Source organism: Amblyomma americanum, chromosome 5 (genome assembly GCF_052857255.1).
Source record: "Amblyomma americanum isolate KBUSLIRL-KWMA chromosome 5, ASM5285725v1, whole genome shotgun sequence".
Classification (NCBI taxonomy): domain Eukaryota; kingdom Metazoa; phylum Arthropoda; class Arachnida; order Ixodida; family Ixodidae; genus Amblyomma; species Amblyomma americanum.
Window position 1 is genome coordinate 42,179,945 of NC_135501.1, and position 19,543 is coordinate 42,199,487.

General features: G+C 46.8%; 1 protein-coding gene across 2 annotated transcripts in view; it reads right to left on the bottom strand.

The window, feature by feature from the left end:
• Positions 1–2,827: 2,827 nt before the first annotated feature.
• The window catches only part of LOC144132410 (uncharacterized), an 81,703-nt gene continuing 64,987 nt past the window's right edge, over positions 2,828–19,543 (bottom strand). For both annotated transcript variants that reach the window (XM_077664808.1, XM_077664809.1), the window contains one exon: positions 2,828–3,780. In XM_077664808.1, the coding sequence (XP_077520934.1) occupies positions 3,770–3,780 (11 nt within the window). In that variant the 3' untranslated portion in view covers positions 2,828–3,769. The remainder of the gene's footprint in view (positions 3,781–19,543) is intronic.

Sequence of the window (19,543 nt, forward strand, 5' to 3'; positions counted from 1 at the left end):
AAGAGTTGACAGGAATAAAATACAGAAAAGTTCCAATGACGTGGCGAATTTCCGAAAGGAATGCACGGGCACCGAAGGAAGAAGATGGCGACGATATGGATGACGTGTAATAATTACATGGCCAGAGGCAGAACGTAGATGACGTGAAAAGTATAAACGTTCTGTGGGCCCTTAAGCATGCTTGCGTGCAGGAATGCGAAAGCACAGAGCTCTCGATTACACGGGTCTTTTTCCCCGGCGCCTGTAGACATTGTATTTTTTCCTCTTGGTTTCTAGTTTCGTTTTTATTATTTTTCACTTTATGTCTTTATTTATTTTACTTTTAAATGATTTTTAATTTCTGTTTATATTTCAAATTTTCATTTTTCTGTTTTATTTCCTTTATTTCAAGGTATTCATTTTTATTTTTAAAACAATATTTGGTTTGGTTTGGTTTAGGGGGGTTTAACGTCCTCAAATGACTCAGGCTATGAGGGACGCCGTAGTGAAGAGCTCCGGGAATTTCGACCGCCTGGGGCTCTTTAACGTGCACTGACATCGCACAGTACACGGGCCTCTAGAATTTGGCCTCCATCGAAATTCGACCGCCGTGGCCGGGATCGAACTCGCGTCTTTCAGGCCAGCAGCCGTGCGCCAAAAATTCATTATGTATTTTTAAAATTTTTATTTTATGTTAACTATATACTAAAGAATGTCTAATTACTAATCACCCATTACATACTAATTTCTAACAGTATATGGGTTATAGCAAATAAGCCAGTGATGATGTCATAGTGCCAGAGGTTTCGCGGACGGAGAACGATGGGCCACTAAAGGCATTCGCCTTAAAAGCGCGTCACACCAGGTGGCAGAGAGGGGGGGGGGGGGGGGGGGGGCGAGAAGCGCTGACTAACCCGGGAGGCAGCATCTCCTGCCGTCGCTCCGAGTGTGCCGTCCCTTCTGTCCAACAGTGCCTGCGCCTGTGGTCAGGACCAGCGTCTTCTACAACCGCCTGCAGAGCGCAGGGGTTCTGTGGACGTCAACGCTGACGCTTCTTCCAACGTGAGCGCCAGTGGCAACGCGCATTCCGACGGGGACTCACCTCGACCCAACAGCCCCGAACGACGTCAGCCGAAAACTCTGAATGCTCTTCTTTCTTAGTGTTTGTTGGATTTGTATGTGTTAGATTTGAGCATTGTTTAATTCTGTTCATTTCCTATTATTTTGAGCAGCGTTATCAGAGTGTTCACGTTTGCTTGAGTTTTCATCAAAGGCATTATCTAGTACTGTTTGTGGATTTTTTGTGTAAAAAAATTGGAGACGACAGTTAAACTCCACCTTAAGGGTATGATGCGAATTAAAGCATAGTGGATTAAGCTTTCCATGCTAAGCAGTTTGACAACACTGAAAGCATTTTTATATTTTCAATTGTTTTAAGTAATTAATTCGTGAATTATGCTCTAAGTTTTCTTAATTGAAATCATCAAACAATGGATTTTTCAATCTGACCATTTTGACGCATTTGCGACCCCTTTTTCTGATTTTTAAACTTTAATTTGTTTCATTCCTCAAATAACTAGATGTCATTACCATTCGTCACCTATCACACATCAATCAATCATCAATCACTAGAACCACAAATTATTATTTGATATTTGTTTTCCGCAACCCCCGAATATTTCCGACACGCGGTGCGACTAACACTACGCCGACGGCTTTTCGACCGAAAGATCTTTATGCGCTGTCCCATAATGTGTGTTTGCACAGTCATCGCACCTCTCATCTCCATTCGATTTGGAATACCTGAGTGGTCTCCGCTGAGATTGGCGACCGCGCACGAATGGCCCGCACATGCAAACGAAATACGACGAGGGCTGCATGGAGCGAGGCCAATAGGAAGAAGGCTCCAGAAAGCGTGCGCCAGCGAAAACATTCTATTCCCGCTGCACCGAAAGCCTTCTCTGTGCCTAAGGATACCCTTCAACGGCGAGCAGAACGACTGGAGACACATGGTTCATATGTGCTTTGCAAGAAACAGATTAGATCAAATACAAAAGCTACAGCCACTAGGCGCAAGCTTTTTCAAAGCCTTCAAAGCTGCCTACAACAACGCATGGCGGGATCGAGTGGCTGCTGAGAAAAATTGGGAGTCGCATCACGATGGAGAATGTAGGTGAGCTGGTAAGCAAACCCTTTCGACGATCAGGAAGCATGAGTAACATAACCAATGATTTGAGGAAGTGTGGTGGTTGGCCATTTTCTCCTGTGCTGCTGGATGATCCTGCGTTCGATGAAGCGCATTTGGAAAGCACAGCGGGCAACAGACTTGCGGTCAACGCAACAGACAATGCAGAGCCCGCTCATAGTGACACGACGTTTCAAGTTCTTACTCCTGGGCTTGCTCTAGAAAAAGCAAAAAGAGGGAAGTCGGAGACAAGCACCGTTTTGACCTCATCGCCTTACAAGGCGAAGCTAGTGGCAGCAAAACCTCCCAAGGAGTCAGATATGGCCTCAAGAAAACCAAGCGGGAAACCGAACGAAAGGGCTGTTGGTGGCATTGTTCAATCACAGGATATCGCACTGAAAGGAAAACGTGCTGTGAAGCAATTGCAAGCATCAAATGTGACTGGGAGTGCCTCGTGCGCAAAGAATTACGAAGCAACCCAGCGCCTCGTTCCATGTGGACCCAATGCACGATGTGTCACGAGTGGGCTCATGAAGAGTGCGCAGGGCCCCATGGATTGTACTTCAAGTGCTCTGAGTGCAAGAACTGATTGTGTTTGGTTTTGACGAAATGTCTCATTTTGCCCCGAGATCGGACTTTTTTATAATTAATGAATATTCATAGTTGAGATGTTGAAACCTTTCTTTATTTCTCTGACCACTTAGCTAGGATGCCATGGATGGCTCCTGTACAACGTTTTCGGGTTTTGAAATAAAATAGTAAAAACAGTACAGTATGAGTGTGGAAATTTTTGTGTAGTTTTGCCCCGCCCTACCCTATTTGTCCCATGGAGCAATGCTGGGGAGACACACGTTTCCTCTTGCCCTCTACCTCGGCTGAGTTTCTCATACCTACCTAGAGGGAATGGTGACGCTGCGGAACTTCATCCAGACAGGAGAGTTTCTGAAACAGCGCTTTATTTTTTGCGGAAATAAGGGGGAAATGCGGTAGCAATAAGGCTTCAAACGGGCATAGCTAAAGAAAAGTCTTACAGATTTTTACAGGAGCCTAATACCAGATATTTACTCGCTAAATATGTTTCGGAGAAGTAAGAAACGTTCTCTCTATGTTTAGTCTGTATATCGGACAGAGTATCGTAGCTACGGTGACTAGATTTAACCACCGGATAGTGGCTCAGCCATGACTCCGTGGTGGAATTCATGTTTTCTCTGCAGTACTAGCTAAACTAAATAAGAAACCTCATCTCCCCGCGGTGGCTGAAGCGCTCTTAGAAACTCTTGGCAGTTTTTAGAAGCACTGTGTCGGCCTCCATTTCCCTCTGTACCTGAAGAAGCGCGTTTTATTGCTAACGGCGTGTACTGACCGCGTGGATGCCCATTTTAGCCAATCCTTCAAGGAGCTCTGCCGACAGCTGAGTCATCTGCGGACCCATCGAAGCGGCATCATCCATTAATTGCGTTGCCGCTGCGCCATACTCTTCTTGCACGGCTTCCACGTCCAGCTGCTGCATGCTGAAGTGCGCCCATGCCAGTTCTCTCGTCCTGTTTCCTTCCTCCATTATCTTTTCCCTTGTTTTCTCCGTCTCGAGCTGATACATTTTCAGCATCACGAGAATCCTGAAAGATCGGCGGGAAAGCATGCATGTGAACAAGAAGAAAGCTACGTTGAGGTGTTATATCTCACAAGAGCAGGCATCGCTCGTCTCAGGCGACAGGAAAGAAAATGCCATTTTCGACAATCGATGCCTGCTCTTTCAGAAAAGGCGACTGTCTTCGATTGAAGTGAATATTACAGAATCACATGATGATGTATGGCTATACACAAGAACATTCAACACACACATCATGGCTGCTTGCTTGCCCGATGGTTATAGCATATTAAGAGAATCGGTTTATTACTACCAGGGGTGGTCAAATTACCCCATTTTCACCCTTTCACCTTCACTCTCGCAAAGAAATCCTTGGAACTCCCTCATCCTGACGTCGAAAAATTTTGTGGCCCTCCCTTCCGCTCACCCTCATTTGGCGAAATTTGATCGACCCCCTCACCCTCACTTTATCTGCCCTTCTTATCCCTCACTCTCAGAATCAGAAGTTTTAACATTCAACTTGTCCTTTTTTTGCCACTGATATGTGCCTGTGTAACTGAAAGGCGCGAACAGTAGTTCATTGCGAGCACATTCGGCTGAACCCAGCCGCTTGGATCCTTTCATCTTATCTCTACACTGTTATAAGTAGCCAAGAATGGTTGCAAGAAATTACAAGGGGTGCTGGGCTCATGTTGTAGCCAGGCACTGGCAACTGCCAGGTAAGCCTGGGGCTCCCTAGGCAGCGGCTAAAAGGAACTGTGTGGGGAGAATCGGGGACGTGAAGAGCGCTAAAACGTTTCACAACACCATAAGCGGCCATTCAGAGTCCAGAGCCAAGAGAAATTCAGCCTGAAAATTCACCCGTACGCCAGTAGAAGAGACTCTGTCGTAATGAATCGTGCCATGCAGCCGACCGATGTCCAGTTCGTAAGTTTCAGGTGGCGGAGGGAGATTCGTACCGCTGACCGGTGATAAGAGTCACACCTGAACATCCCCTGACCGCAGGCACGGACCACACACAGCGCACCGGACAACAAAACAATGTAGTATGAATAAAGTTGGATAAAAACACGACCAAGCTACAGCTTATTGTATTAACAACGCGATTACCACAAGGCCAGGGTCTGAAGCGTACACGATTGGCGAATTACAATGTTTTACGCTGGAGAGACCCATACTACGCTCTCCGTTGCCTTCAAGATATTCACTCAGATAATCGCGAATCGAGTCAGGACAACTATAGATTACAACTAACCAAATGATCAGGCATGCTTATCTAAAGGCTAGTAGACAATAGACCGTATTCACACCATCAATGAGGTGATAGAAAAATACGTACAATATAACTATTCCCTATACCATATAGGCTTCATAGATTATTGGAAAGTATTTACCTGAGTCTAAACATCAGCAGTCATGCAGTCATTACGAAAATGGCGTAGATGAGTTTAGGCTTGTTTAGTTAACGTCCCAAAGCTACTGAGGTTATGAGGGAAGTCGCAGTGAAGGGCTCTGGAAATTTCGGCCACCTGAGATTGTTTATTGTGCACTGACCTTGTTCAGTACACGGGTCACTAGAATTTCGCCTGCATCGATATTCGACGGCCGCGGCCGGAATCAACAGGGTGTGCATGTCCCTTATATAAAAATACCTAAAGATATACATCGCGGCTGCACAGCCAAAATAGTCCTCCGTAAAGTAAGCAATAAAATTTCAATTAGGAAGGGTGAGGGGTCTTTCATTGAGGGCGCTGTTCGATGGAGGTTGCAAGCATGGACATTTCCTTTCGCCGCATACTGAAAAACTCGAAGTTCGAGCCCCGTCCCTCCTACGGTCACTACCGCTACGCCCAGCAACACCTTCACGACACGTTACCTGTACCGAAGTCGTGCAGAGTGGAGTAACCCTGGCGATTGGATCCTGGCGGGTCGGTCACATATCTCGCTACTGCCACAGCCATTGACACTCTCCTCCCCGACCATTCCCCTACATTGATCGTCATGCCGACTACGGGCCCTGCCGTCTCTCGCCTGGCTATGAGCCACTCTACTCCGGGACCGCTCCGCCTCTTCATGGGTCCAGCCATTCAACTTCCCAACGTCCAGCGCCAGCTTTTCGGGAAACTAGCCAATAGAGCTCCTGGTGGTGACGCTGCATTGATGGCTCGGAATGCGAATCCTCTTTTGCTACTGCTTATATATGTAATCTCTACGACGTCCTTATGGATGTTGTTCCTGTCCTTGCCCTCGTTTCCACTGGTCCCCAAGTATCCGTCCTCAGCTCATCTTTTCGCCACCGCCTCAAGAAAGTGGCGACCCCTGCCGCTTCGCCCATCCTTAGCGTCGCGAATGACAGTACTGCTGCCGGTCTTGGAATGGGTACTGCTGGAGCCGCCGTTGCAGGTTATCACATCCTGGTTCTGTTCATTGTCTTTACGCAGTGCGCTCACGGCCTTACCTTACACAGCACTACCGCGGAAGGCACTTCGTGATTACTTATGCCTGGAACCCGACCGCGGCGGCTGCGGTTTTATGCAGGCAAAACACTAAGGCACCTGTGTGCTGTGCGATGTCGGTGCACTTTAAATATCCCCAGGTGGTCAAAATTACCCCGGATTCCTCCACTACGGCACCTCTTTCTTCCTTTCTTCTTTCATTCACTCCTTTTTCCATTTCCTTACGGCGCGGTTCAGGTGTCCAACGATATATGAGACAGATGCTGCGCCATTTCTGTTCCCCCAAAACCGGTAATTATTATCATTATTATTACCTATGTAAGATTCTCCTTTCCGCAGCGAAGAATTAATCCATTACAGAGCGGGAGCGCCTGGCCGTCGTTTGGGCGGTTGCGATATTCCACCTTTATTCTCTGGGCGACTGTTCACTATTTTTACCGACCACCACGCTTTGTGCTGGCTCGATTCCCTGAAGGGCCCTACTGGCCTCCTTGGGCGCTGGGCCTCGCGCTTGCGAGAGAGCTAATTTTTCGTCATGCATAAATCTGGCCGGCTCCTTCAAGAGGCAGATTGCTTGCCTTGTCATCCTGTCGATCCACCTTCCTGTGCAGACTGTAGCTGCGACACCTGTGTCTTGTCAATCTCGGCGTTCTCCCACAATGCCGACAAACAGCGCATGGATCCCAGCTTACACTCCATCGACGGCAGAAGGCCCTAGTTACGGCTGCAATGGCACTGAACTCTCGCTTGTCGTCCGCGAACACAGGCGCACTGCCACCCTCGAACAATTCGATGATGATTCGACGGCTGGTCATCTTGGTGTCGTTCGCACGTACTACGCCCGTTTTCGCCGGCATTGCTTTGAGCCTGGCATCGTTCGCTCCGTCCCGCGCTATGTGGTCGCTTGCCAGTGCTGTCAACGTCGGAAGGAGCCTTATTCGGTTCTGTCTCCTAGGCACTTGAAGCTGATTGCTATCCCGGCCGACCCGTTTTATTTTGTTGGCCTCGACTTGCTTGGGCCTTTTAGAGTATTCACCTTGGGGAACAATTGAACTTCCGTCGCAACCGACTATACCACGCGATACGCCATCAAGCCCGCCCTCCCGGCCAGCTATTCTACTGACGTGGTCGACATCCTTCCGCACGACGTCCTACTACACCATGACACCCCTCGCAAATCGATCACCTACCATGGCCGCTGGTTTGTCTCCCTTGTGATTGACTAAATATTTTGTTCGTGCCCTGTTGGGAAAAAATTCAGCCAGATTATGACATTTAGTCGAACAGCCATACGGAACGTCTAGACCGTACTCTGACATGCTCGTGTACCGAGTCACGCCGTCATCGCCACCGAAGTGCAGATGACCAAGTGTCCGCAGCACGCGCTAGTTGGAACGCCCTGGGACACTAGCCGGACGCTGCCACTTCTGTTCTTCTTTTGGACGAGACCCCTTACTGCCCATCGCCCATGCCGTCAATACTCATGCTAGTGATCTCATAGCCCGGTCCGAGACCGCCAGCCAGGTTTCCCGCCATCGACTGTCTGCCTCCCAAGGTTCTCAAGAATGTCAATACGACAGTAACCACTGTGATATGACCGAGTCTCCAGGCTCCCTCATTCTACTCTGGCTGCTTCCATGTTGTGTGGGATTCTGCGAAAAAATGTCTGCCCCGTTACACGAGCATTTACCGTGTTGTACGCCAAGTGACCACCGTGACCTACGAGATTGCACTGCTTCATCCGAAGACGCCGTCTGCTGCTCCTCCTTCCGAAATAGTGTACGCTTTCCGCCTCAAGCCTTATCATGTGCACTCACCAGCATGATTACGTCGCCGCGGGGGTAGTTTTACCAGCCCACAACTAAGGGATTATAGGTGCTCTTGAAGACGAAGCTGGTTGTGTGTGAGCTGTCTCCAAGCCTCAGGCTGTAGATTGCCTTTCAGTGCAGCAGAGTGGTTTGTTGAGACCTCCCCATAACAATATATATATATAGCAGACAAGGTAAGTGAAATGAGGGGCTCGTTTGAAAAATACGTGAAGGAAGCCAACAGTCACCGAAACCGAGGGGCATAAGGGAATGTTTTTTTGAATTTATAGTGCGGCTTAGTGGGAGAATAAAACTTCGATTAATGTTTGATTTAAAGAAAAATACTTACAAATGAGCAGAAAAAACAACCATGCCGCCGGTGGGATCCGAGCCCACGACCTCTGAATATCGCGTCCGGTGCTCTACCAACTGAGCTACGGCGACGGCTGTCTAATCTGCTGCTCTTGTGGGCATTTATGTTTATTGGGGGCAATCGAACCTTGAGAGAGTTCACCAGCGCCTCCCTCGTCCATAGCGGCGGACGTAGCACGTCCTGTATTAACGCGAGTGTGACGTGGAACGTCATCTAATGGCGAGGGCGGAAACTGTGCGACAGCCCTCTTGGTAGAGCACCGGTAGAGTTGGTTGAGCTCCGGACGCGATATTCGGAGGTCATCGGTTCGGATCCCGCCACCGGCATCGTTGTTTTTCTGCTGCTTTATAAGTAATTTTATTTAGGCAATATATTAATCTAAGTATTATTATCCCACTGATCAGCACTACAGATTAAAAAAAATTAAACATTCCCCTATGCACCTTAGTTTCAGTCACTGTTGGCTCCTTTCATAAGTTTGATGACAAACGAGCCCCTCATTTCGTTTACCTTGTCCATATATATATAACACCATCTACATCCAGACGACCACAATTGCGCGGCACGCAGAAGCCTTCAACATCATCCGCACAGAGTGATCTGAAATTTAGGTAACTTATGCAACGCTGGTACTGCCCCTCGCCCCAAACCACCGGCGACGCTCTTGTTACCGGCGATCAGTAGAGAAATTCAATCGCCGAGCTGTGAGGTTCAGTTGTCAACTTGTTGAACTTTGTCGACGAGTACACGACGCGTTGTTCCTCAACCATTCATTGAAGGTCTTTTCTCCCAGTGTCCTCGCAGCACAAGAATGTGCGTCCAAGATTTGATGGGGTTTCAGCATTGTCGTGGTACATTTGCAACCTCCTCCACGAGTGCCAGTGGCATCGCCTGACAGAGTGGCAAGCCCACCTGCTTACAAAAGAGGACTACACCCGGTCCCTAGTGTAGTATCACACCCGAGTTGCTCCCAGCTACTCTGAGACTCTCAACAACCACCAGGGAAAGGACCGACCAACTAAAGACCCAGTGATCGCGACCATCACTGAGCCGCATCGACAGGTTGAGGAGGGTCGAACGTCTGGCTTACAAGCGGTCCTACCAAACAACCGCAAGAGTACCAAGGGCAATTGTCCGAGAGGCCCAGTTCAATATCAGCCGTCTCCCAACGCAAAGCTATACTGCCGACACCAACGCGGCCACCTTATCTTCGCAATGTGTACAGTGAAGTGGTGCCCGCAACCCCGAAGTTGCCCATGGGCGCCACACGAGACAGGACCGCTGAGAGACCCATTTCAGCAACAGGCTTATCCGCTGTAACCCACCGGCAGCAAACCTCCATCTAAGGCCAACCATGTGCATACCCCGAACACCCCCAGCATAACACCAAAATCCGGAGCAAACAGCGCCAGAACACCAGCAAACCCAGGGGCAGCCTCAGGCTATTCTAGTGGAGCGGAGCGGCAGCTAATTTCCACTGTTGAGGGCTATGTTGATACCGTCTCTAGCAGACAACAAGTACCCAGCACCCATCTGCCAAACTACGATCTCAGCAATCGCTGCGGTTCGGCCCGACGGTCCCGTCAGCACTGACATTCAGGCCGCGTGATGACGCCGAATCTCTCATTCTTTCGTTACCGACAGCCTTCGTCAAATAAATCCATATTTTTAAAGTAAAGAAAAATTGTGGATAACCGATTAAGGCATTTACTCCATATTCACAGCCTAATGGCCTAGCTGCAATCAAAAATTACACCGAAACGTTTAAAAGTGTCGTTAAGACCATCAAAGGGTAACCTGTGTGATGAGGAAAACAATAATTGGACTAGTGTGCTACAATATGCCTCTTTTTATTTTTGTTTGAAGTTACCATTGCCCAATTTCAAAAGGCGTAGGTAGCTCTGAGAATGGAAGAGAGTTGTTCTCGTCAACAAATCACCCTTTCTGCATCTGAGGCCACCAAACATATGCACTAAACAAAAGAAAAAGAATCGGTAACTGAGGCAGCTACTAATAAATTTAGGTCACAATAAGTTCAAACAACAAATTCAGCACAGCACAAGCATCGATTATAACAACACGCGCAGAACGATCTGCAACGGAAGCAGCTACTAATAATACTCCTGCGGTTACAAGCTCCAACTTTGATTTCGAGGATTGCGTTATTAATGTATCAACCAGAGATCTAACCACGGAGGAAAGATCCGTTCTCTCTCTGGAAATAGCAGGTCTTATACTTCCGAAAGAACTCTTCTTGGCAAGATTATATGTAGTCTCTCTCTCCAATAACATTCCTCAATCCGGTGCCATCCAATATCCGATAGAAGAGTATTAACAAGATAGAAAGAAGGAATCCCCTGCTCCATGACTTCTATAAATACTGGCGGAAATCGTATGCGAAGATAACAACTTTGAATTCAACAATCAACACTATTTACAAAATTAACGGCACAGACAAGGATACAGGATCGCCCCCACTTACTGCAACATCTCATGCATAATATTGAATCTATGTTTTTGGAAGATTGCCCCATTGAGCCGATCCTATATAAACGCTACTTGGATGACTTCTCTTTATTTTGCATTGGCGCAGAGAAAAGAGGTCCTAGATTTTATTGAACAGTTAAACCTCGTCCACCGCAGCATATCATTCACTTACACGTACTCCCAAACCACAATTAACTTCCTAGATGTTGAGATTTCGGTAAACGAAGGCTCACTTACCACCTGTGTATATAGAAAACCGACGGACCGTCAACAATACTTCCACTTCCAGAGCTGTCATCCTTGTTATTCTAAAACAAGTATCCCATACCCTCAGCCACATCGATTTAAAAGAATCTGTTTCCAGATCAAGACTTCGTAAATGATTCCAAACGCATCACTAAGCAACTATATCCCCCCCGCCCCCTTCAAAGGGCATCAAAACTCAACCGAGAGGAAGTACTGAAGGAACGTCGAGGCGGCGAAGAAATAGATCGTCGGGCAAATTTGGTGTTTACCTTCCCAAGTAACTGTCTAACGAAAACAAAATCCTTAAAAAAGATTCAACATTCTCAAGCAAAGTGAGCGCCTCGCTAAAATTTTCTCTGCTCCCCCTCGCATATTCTACAGACGACTGAAAATAGCTGGATACAATCTTGTACACTCAAGAAGAAATCGGTACCGGAGGTTGGTGTGCCGACCTTGTGAAAATGTAGATGCCAGGTATGAAAACATATGCAGACATCGAGTTGTGCACGACATATACAAACACAGTCCCATAGAAACACAGCCCCAGGCTTCAAATGGAAAAATAACCGCAAATTTGATTGCGATTCCGCTAATGTTGTATACCTCCTAGATTACAGTGCGTGAAGTGTAAAATGCATTGGGCAGACGGTTAACCCTCTAAAAATTCACGTATATATAACCACCGTGCTCAAGTCCTATCCCTGCTCAACCTTCTCTCCATTTCACCCATTTCACGCAATTTAGTTAACGGTCCTACAGGCTGGGTTCTACAGCACCCGAGAAAGGGTGGAACGCGAGCCGTACTTTATTTACAATCTTGGAACGATTCCCCGCGGCATTAACGAATGCCTGGCGTAGTGTTCCCAATCTACCTCTTACAAACCAGTGCTGACCTTCTAAGTCTCGAATTGACATGCATCGGTCGGTCGTCGCCAGTCGCGTCTTTTTCAAGCTTGTCACCATCCGCTTACACAAAACTCTTCATCCCCTACCACACCCTTCCTTGCCCAGTTTGACCACCTTGGCGAACTCGGTGAAATCAAAGAACCTTCGCTTAAGGGCTTATAAACATTTCATTACATTTCAATTTTTTTATTTAAAGGCGCCAAAAGAGGGGTGTTACATAAGTAGTATTACATAACCTAGAAAGGTACAGAAAGGCCAATTTTTACATGATATGCTTCTATAAGATCTTTAAGACATAAAAATATCAGTGAAAACTTTTTACACCGGAGTATAATATTTTACTAGCCAAAATGTCTTGTCCACTTTTGTAACTTCAGAAAGAAAAGTAGATTTTTGCATTGTAGTCAACGAAATGCGCCATTCTTTTATTGATTCCTTCAAACCTAATGGAGGGTACTAACGATGAGACAGCGCTCAAAACATGGCACTTCGCACAATGTGTCCATGCACTACCTAAACCGGTTCCTCAGTTCCTTGCTAATGTTCTAGCCGTTACTGTCTTTCTTCAAGCCTCGTCACTGTATTTTCGGCTGAAGAACCCCGAAGTCGACATCTTAATTGCTTGCGCTATCATCATTCAACGGATGACTCTATTCCTGACTATTATGCCGCATGGATGATGCCGTGTTTGTTTGAAAGCGCGGGAAAATCTCGAGCCAGGAGGGTGAGCCTCAGCTCACAATTACAGTGCCATTGCACACAATGAATTCCTTCTGCCAATTAATGTGAATACTCTCACTCAATAAAAGTGGGAATGAAAGAGCGGTACTTTCATTTGTGTTCACCATTTGACGAGCTGGGCTCGTCTCGTCAAAAGCCGGTTAGAAAGCAGCGGAACATTCATGCCGAGATGAGCTCGTCGTAAGCGACAACGCAGCGATCGCTCGTGACGAGCTCAGGGCTTCATATGCCCTCACGGTGTTAAACGCTCCTGCCATTCATAGTTACCCCCAGACGACACTTCTTTCCGAAGCTTGCATGTGTTGCCGCCTTCTCTCTCTTTTTTTTTGCGTGTGCATACTCAGTACACGTGTGTCTAGTTAGGCTCACTGTGCCACTGAGTCCGTCTTGACTTATCGTGCCGAAGAAATTGCATATGACAGTCTTCCCTCTCCGTATTTATGTTGTTTGTTTGCTCCTTGTCGGTCGGCAACGAGGGAGTGCATGCATCTCTAATTCTCACACACACACACACACACACACACACACACACACACACACACACACACACACACACACACACACACACACACACACACACACACACACACACACACACACACACACACACACACACACACACACACACACACACACACACACACACACACACGCACACGCACACGCACACACACACACACACACACACACACACACACACACACACACACACACACACACACACACACACGCATACGCACACGCACACGCGCACACACACACACACACACACGCACACACGCACGCACGCACGCACGCACGCACGCACACGCACACACGCACACACACACACACACACACACACACACACACACACACACACACACACACACACACACACACACACACACGCGCGCGCGCGCGCGCGCGCGCGCGCGCACTTGGTTACATCGTGCTAAACGACATGCACTTTCGGAAAGTAGGCAGGCAAAGCAAGCCCTCCAGTAGTCGTAAGTAGTCAAAATAGCCAAATTAATTCTTTCGTGCCTCAGCGGCGAGAGTAATGGCGTTTTCGATATTCTAAAAACTTATATGGCTAATACCAATGGTCGGCTGCAATTCTATATTTGCAGTCTGGTGCTTATTGGTAATAATAAAAAGTTAACTTTCAGAATTCAGTTAATCACTTAGCTAGTTAAGATGATTCCCCAGATTTTTGACGTCTGCCAACATTCATAATACTATGCCGCGAATTGCTACTCGTTACCTCAAAAACCTTGTTTTTAAAGATTAGTGGTCACCTTCCATGAAATACCTGCTATATATATATATATATATATATATATATATATATATATATATATATATATATATATATATATATATATATATATTATTGTGTTTATACGTCGATGCCCCGTTGGCCAAAGCCAGACTCTACACTCAAACGGCGCTTGACCGCCGACGTGTTCAGCTTCTTTGGCGCTCGCCCGCCCGCCGTGGACGTCGGAGTATAAACGCGCCTGTAAGCCCAGACTCAATGGACGCATCCTTTCCGTACGGGCGGAGCGCCTACGCGCACGGGGGTACGCTGGAGCCTGTCTGCGCATACGCAAGGCACGACGCGCGAGCAGGCGCGAGCGGGGTGCAGATATTTGCATGTCAGATACCGGCGCCTGCGCACGGGCGTTTGCGCGCGCGTCTAAATTGGGGTCCAGTGTACAACAATTGGAGTACCGTAGCCCTCTCGGGGACTTTTTTTTTTCATGGCTTGAAGCTCTTACAGGTTCCACATACTTTTTTTCGTGTTTGCTTTTTCAGCGCCCGCCAAAGCCCTTTTCTGCAGGCCTTTGAAATTCTTTCCGTCGGCTCGCGAAGGGGAGTGAGCTAGCGCGAGGAGCATGCAGACGCAAGCCCCTTTTCGACGCCCGACGCGCTCTGGGCGCGCAGGCGGAGCACACGTACGCGAAAAAGTGTTCACTGAGTTTCCGCTTTAGTTGACTCGGCGTTTTGATCGAAGGACCGATCTTTTCCAAGAGTGATTTTCTTTCGCTGCTGTTCCCCCTTTTATGGGGGTTGGACACAGAACAGATGAACGAGAAAGATAGAGCACAAAATATTTAGACAGAAGTGAAAAAATGCACGTAAAATAACTAAGCATGGATAAGAAAAAGGGTAGTGGGACCCGCACGAAAAAATTGACAGCAAGCAGAACATGCAAGGAGTAGGGAAAAACAATATCCGGATGCGAACTCTACTTTGTTAAGCGGCGCAAGTTTGCTTACTGACAGGCGTGTCGAGCTGAGCTGAGATGATCGACAGCGTGCGTGGCCTTGCAGCTACCTTCGCGGAAGAATGCGGGAACTTGTCGCTTCTCCTGGCCGTAAAAGCAGGAGAAAAGAGTCATGACCCACCAACATATGTCATAAAAAAAAATAATGTTGCCAAGCCCGCAAGAACGCTGGGGGCAGAAAAAAAAGAAACCAAAACTAAGCCACTGTTTACCTCTGCAGTCGTCAATATTGCATCCGCCGGTGGTTTAGCAGCTGAGGCTGGACAATAAGATATAGAGATGGGAGAAAAAGGCAGCGGAGGTACCCGAAATACTGCTACCAGCGGAAATAACGTCAGCTTATGGAGTAGCCAGAAAGTAAAAATGAAAAAAAAGAGGAGAGAAAACGGAAAAGAAGTGCTATGTGTCCTTCCTGGGACCAAGAGATGAGCCAAATGGGGGGTGGAAGTGATTACCCAAATGGTTCAGGCAAAACAAGGTGTGACCTCAAACGACGCACTCAGTGGTGCTTTGTGTATTTTCGTAGGTAGCGTCCGCCTCGCGTGCAAGAGGACCGGGTTTCGAATCCCAGTGCATTGTAATTCTCCACCGGGTTTGAAAAAAAGATCGCGTGTCGTTGGAATTGTATAAGCAGGGCTGGGGTGCTGCGTGATCTCGGTGACAAGAAACGATAACGCACTCCCTCACCGAAACAGGATTTGGACACTCTGGTGCAGTACTTGGCTACAACTTCTATGAACAAACCAATTAACCCTCGGTCATCAGTCCCCAGAGGCTGCGAAGCCACTGACCAAGGCGGCGGTAAGACCTGTGGCGCAGCGGAGGGTGATCAGAATCTCTGGCTCCGGACAGGCCGCCATTGGAAACAACCTGGCAACGTTCAACTATATATAGAACCTTATCTAGTGAGGCTAGCGTAGCAGTGCTGCTCGAGGATCTAGCGGGCATTAAATGGGATGTCATAGGGCTTAGTGAAGCTGGGTGGACAGGTGAGGCGTATACAGACCAAAACAAAAACGATGCTGACAGTTTTTTTTTCGATACCAGAGGTGTCATAAACCACAAGTTCGCCCACAAGGACAGACGGTGAATCAGAAGCTTTATATCCTCGTGCTCTAACACATGCGTGATGCACTGCGCCGTCACGCCGTCGCCCTGCCTAATGGGCATCTAGACAATGGAGCTTTCTCCACGATAACGCAAGTCCGCACACTGCTCTCAGCGTCACAAAACTTGTCGCTAAGCACAACATTACTGTACTTCCCCATCCGCCATAGTCGTCGGACCTCTCGCCACGCGACTTTTTCCTGTTTTCTCGTGCGAAGAGAGCCCTAAAAGGTAGCTGGATGGGGAGCGTGGAGGCCATTCAAGGCGCCACGAGAAAGGATCTGACAGCCCTGCGAAAAAAGCATTTTCCAACTGTCTCCAAGACTTCAAGAAGTTTGGAAGCTGTAGACAGACTGCAAGGAAGACTATTTCGGAGGAGTGCTGCACGAATGATTTCAATGTTAAACGCATCTATTTAATGGGCTCAGTCTTTGAACTTTACGGACGAAGGTTGCATGAAGACGTGGAATTGGCAGTGAACAAAGTAAAATCACTGTACAGTGTACTGAAGGGCGATTTCAATGCGAAGGTTGGCAAGAAGCAGACTGGCAACCAGGCGGTAGGCGACTATGGGATAGGTTCTAGGAATAGCAGGGGAGAGCTGTTAGTAGAGTTGGCAGACATTGTGAGCACTTTATGCGCCTTCGTCGTCGTCGCCTCTCTGGCTGCGACTTCATTCTCTGTCACCTGTAAATTCCCATCGTCATCGCTTGGTGCTGTTCGCTGGCAGCTCGTCTCTGCTAGCGGATGAGAATAAACGTCTCCCGTGAAGTCTTACTTTACAATATAAATAACTTACGCATCATGAATACCTTCTTCCGGAAACGAGAGAACAGGAAGTGGGCTCGCTAGAGCATCAATGGTGAGACTAAAATGAAACCGACTTCATACTATGCGCGCAACCTGGCACCGTTCAGGAGGTGGACGTCCTCAGAAAGGTGCGTTGTAGCTCCCACAGAATGGTGAGGTCTCGAATTAGCTTAGACTTTAAGTGGAAAATGAAGCTAGTGAAGAGGAAGTCCATTAACTAGCTAGTGGTAAGTGTGAAAATAGAGGAATTCAGGATATCGCTGCAGAACAGATATTCAGCTCTAACTCAGGAAGACGATCCTAATGTTCATACAATGAACGATAATCTGACAGCTATCATTACGGAGTGCACAGTAGAAGTAGGCGGTAGGAAGGTTTGACAGGATACCGGCAAGCTATCTCAGGAGACGAAAAATCTGGTTAAGAAACGTCAAAGCATTAGGGGGTCTAACCCTACAGACAGAATAGAACTAGCAGTGCTATCGAAGTTAATAAATAAGCGCAAGGTTGCCGACAAAAGGAAGTTTAGTATGCAGAGAATCGAGCATGCTCTAAAGAACGGAGGTAGCCTAAAAGCGGTGAGGAGGAAACTAGGCATACTTAAAAACCAGATGTATGCGTTAAGTGACCAGGAGGGGAATGTCATTAGCAATATCGATAAGATAGTTAAAGTAGCCGAAGAGTTCTTAAGAAACCTATGCAGTAGCCAATGTAATGAGAACGTTAATGATACAGGCAGCAGCGCAAAGCAATGTGTCATCCCGGCAGTAATAAAGAGGAAGTAAGGAAAGCATTAGGAGCAATTCAAAGGGGAAAAGCAGCTGGTCAGGACCAGGTAACACGAGATCTGTTGAAATGCGGAGGGGCGATTGCGCTAGAAAAAACAGCCGCCCTGCATACGCAATGTATTATGACCTTGACTGTACCACAAGCTTAGAAGAACGCAAATATAATCTTAATTCATAAGAAAGGAGACGCCAAGGACTTCAAAAATTAGACCGATCAGCGTACTGTCCGTTGCCTACAAGGTATTTACTAAGGTAATCGGTATTAGAGTCAGGGCAACGTTACACTTTAATCAACCAAATGATCAGGCTGGCTTTCGTAAAGGATATCCAGAATCGATCATATTCACACTATGAATCTGGGGATAGAGAAATGCGCAGAATATAACCAACCCTTACATATATCCTTTATTGATTACGAGAAAGTATTAGACTCAGTGGAAACCTCAGCATTCATCTAGGCACTGCGGAATCAGGGTGTAGACGAGCCTTCTGTCAAAATACAAGATATATATATATATATATATATATATATATATATATATATATATATATATATATATATATATATATATATATATATATATATATATATATATATATATATATATATATATACCAAAAGGGATTTCTGGCAGCTGATTTGGTCAAATATATTATAAAATCACCAAAAATTGAAGAAACATAAAGGATTTAATTCACGACGTTTCGGCTGGAGGACCTGCCTTTTTCGAGTGTAGTACAGCGTTTGAAACACGCAGTTTTTATAGAGAATGCGCGAGGTACAAAGTTTATAAGTTTACAGCAAAGCACAAGTTCAGAACACTAGGGGGGGAGGGAAGAGACCAGGAAGAACATTTTTTTAACAAAGGAAGAGAGAGAATCGGTGCAGGTGTTCCGGAGAGGCCGTATTTTTTTTTAATAACAAAAGAACAATAAGATTAAGATAATAAAAATATAAAAAGGGGGAAGGTTCTTTCCCACCACCTCAGGGCTGCCTTCGAAAGGCCCTCGAGGTGTCGCTTCTCTCTGCATTTTGGTGACAAGCGTGAAGGGCTCCACCCCTGTACAAGGAGGAAGCTACATTCCAGAGAAACTGGTAGGGGGGGGGGGGGGGAGGGAGGGGGAGTAAAGAGGAATGCAAACGAGGCCTCTAATAAAGAAAAAAGACGAAAAAAAGAAAAAGAAAGTAGTGAAAAAAGGAAAGAAGAGCCATTGTACAAGGCTTGGTAATATGCATTCAGAGAAGGGTGGTGGCAACACGAGAGAATACAAAATAGGACATTAAAATAAGGGGGGGATTCTTTTCCACCACCTCAGGGCTGCTTTGGAATGGGGTGAAGGGCGTATTTTGGTGACAAGCGTGAAGGGCTTGACCCCTGTACATGCAGAAGGCAACATTCCAGAGGAACTGGTAGGGGGGAAGGGAGGGGGGTAAAGAGTTATGCCAACGAGGGCTCTAAAGAATGAAGTGAAAAAATAAACAAAAACACAAAGACAAAAAGAATAAGAAAAATAAAGAAAATTAGGGGAAAAAAGGAAAGAAGGGCCATTGTACAAGACTTGGAAATATCAATTCAGACAAGGGTTGTGGCAACACGAGAGAAATCAAATAATACAAGTTCCTAATCAATCCTTAGAAGGGCACTGCGTACACACGCATACAAATACAGACAAAAGACAAGGCTAACAATAAACCCAACACCAGAAACGAACTGCAATGAGTCGTACGTACAATCTACCGCAGGACAAATGATCTTTCGGAGTAAACAATTCATCGATGTATAAAGCGAAGACCGA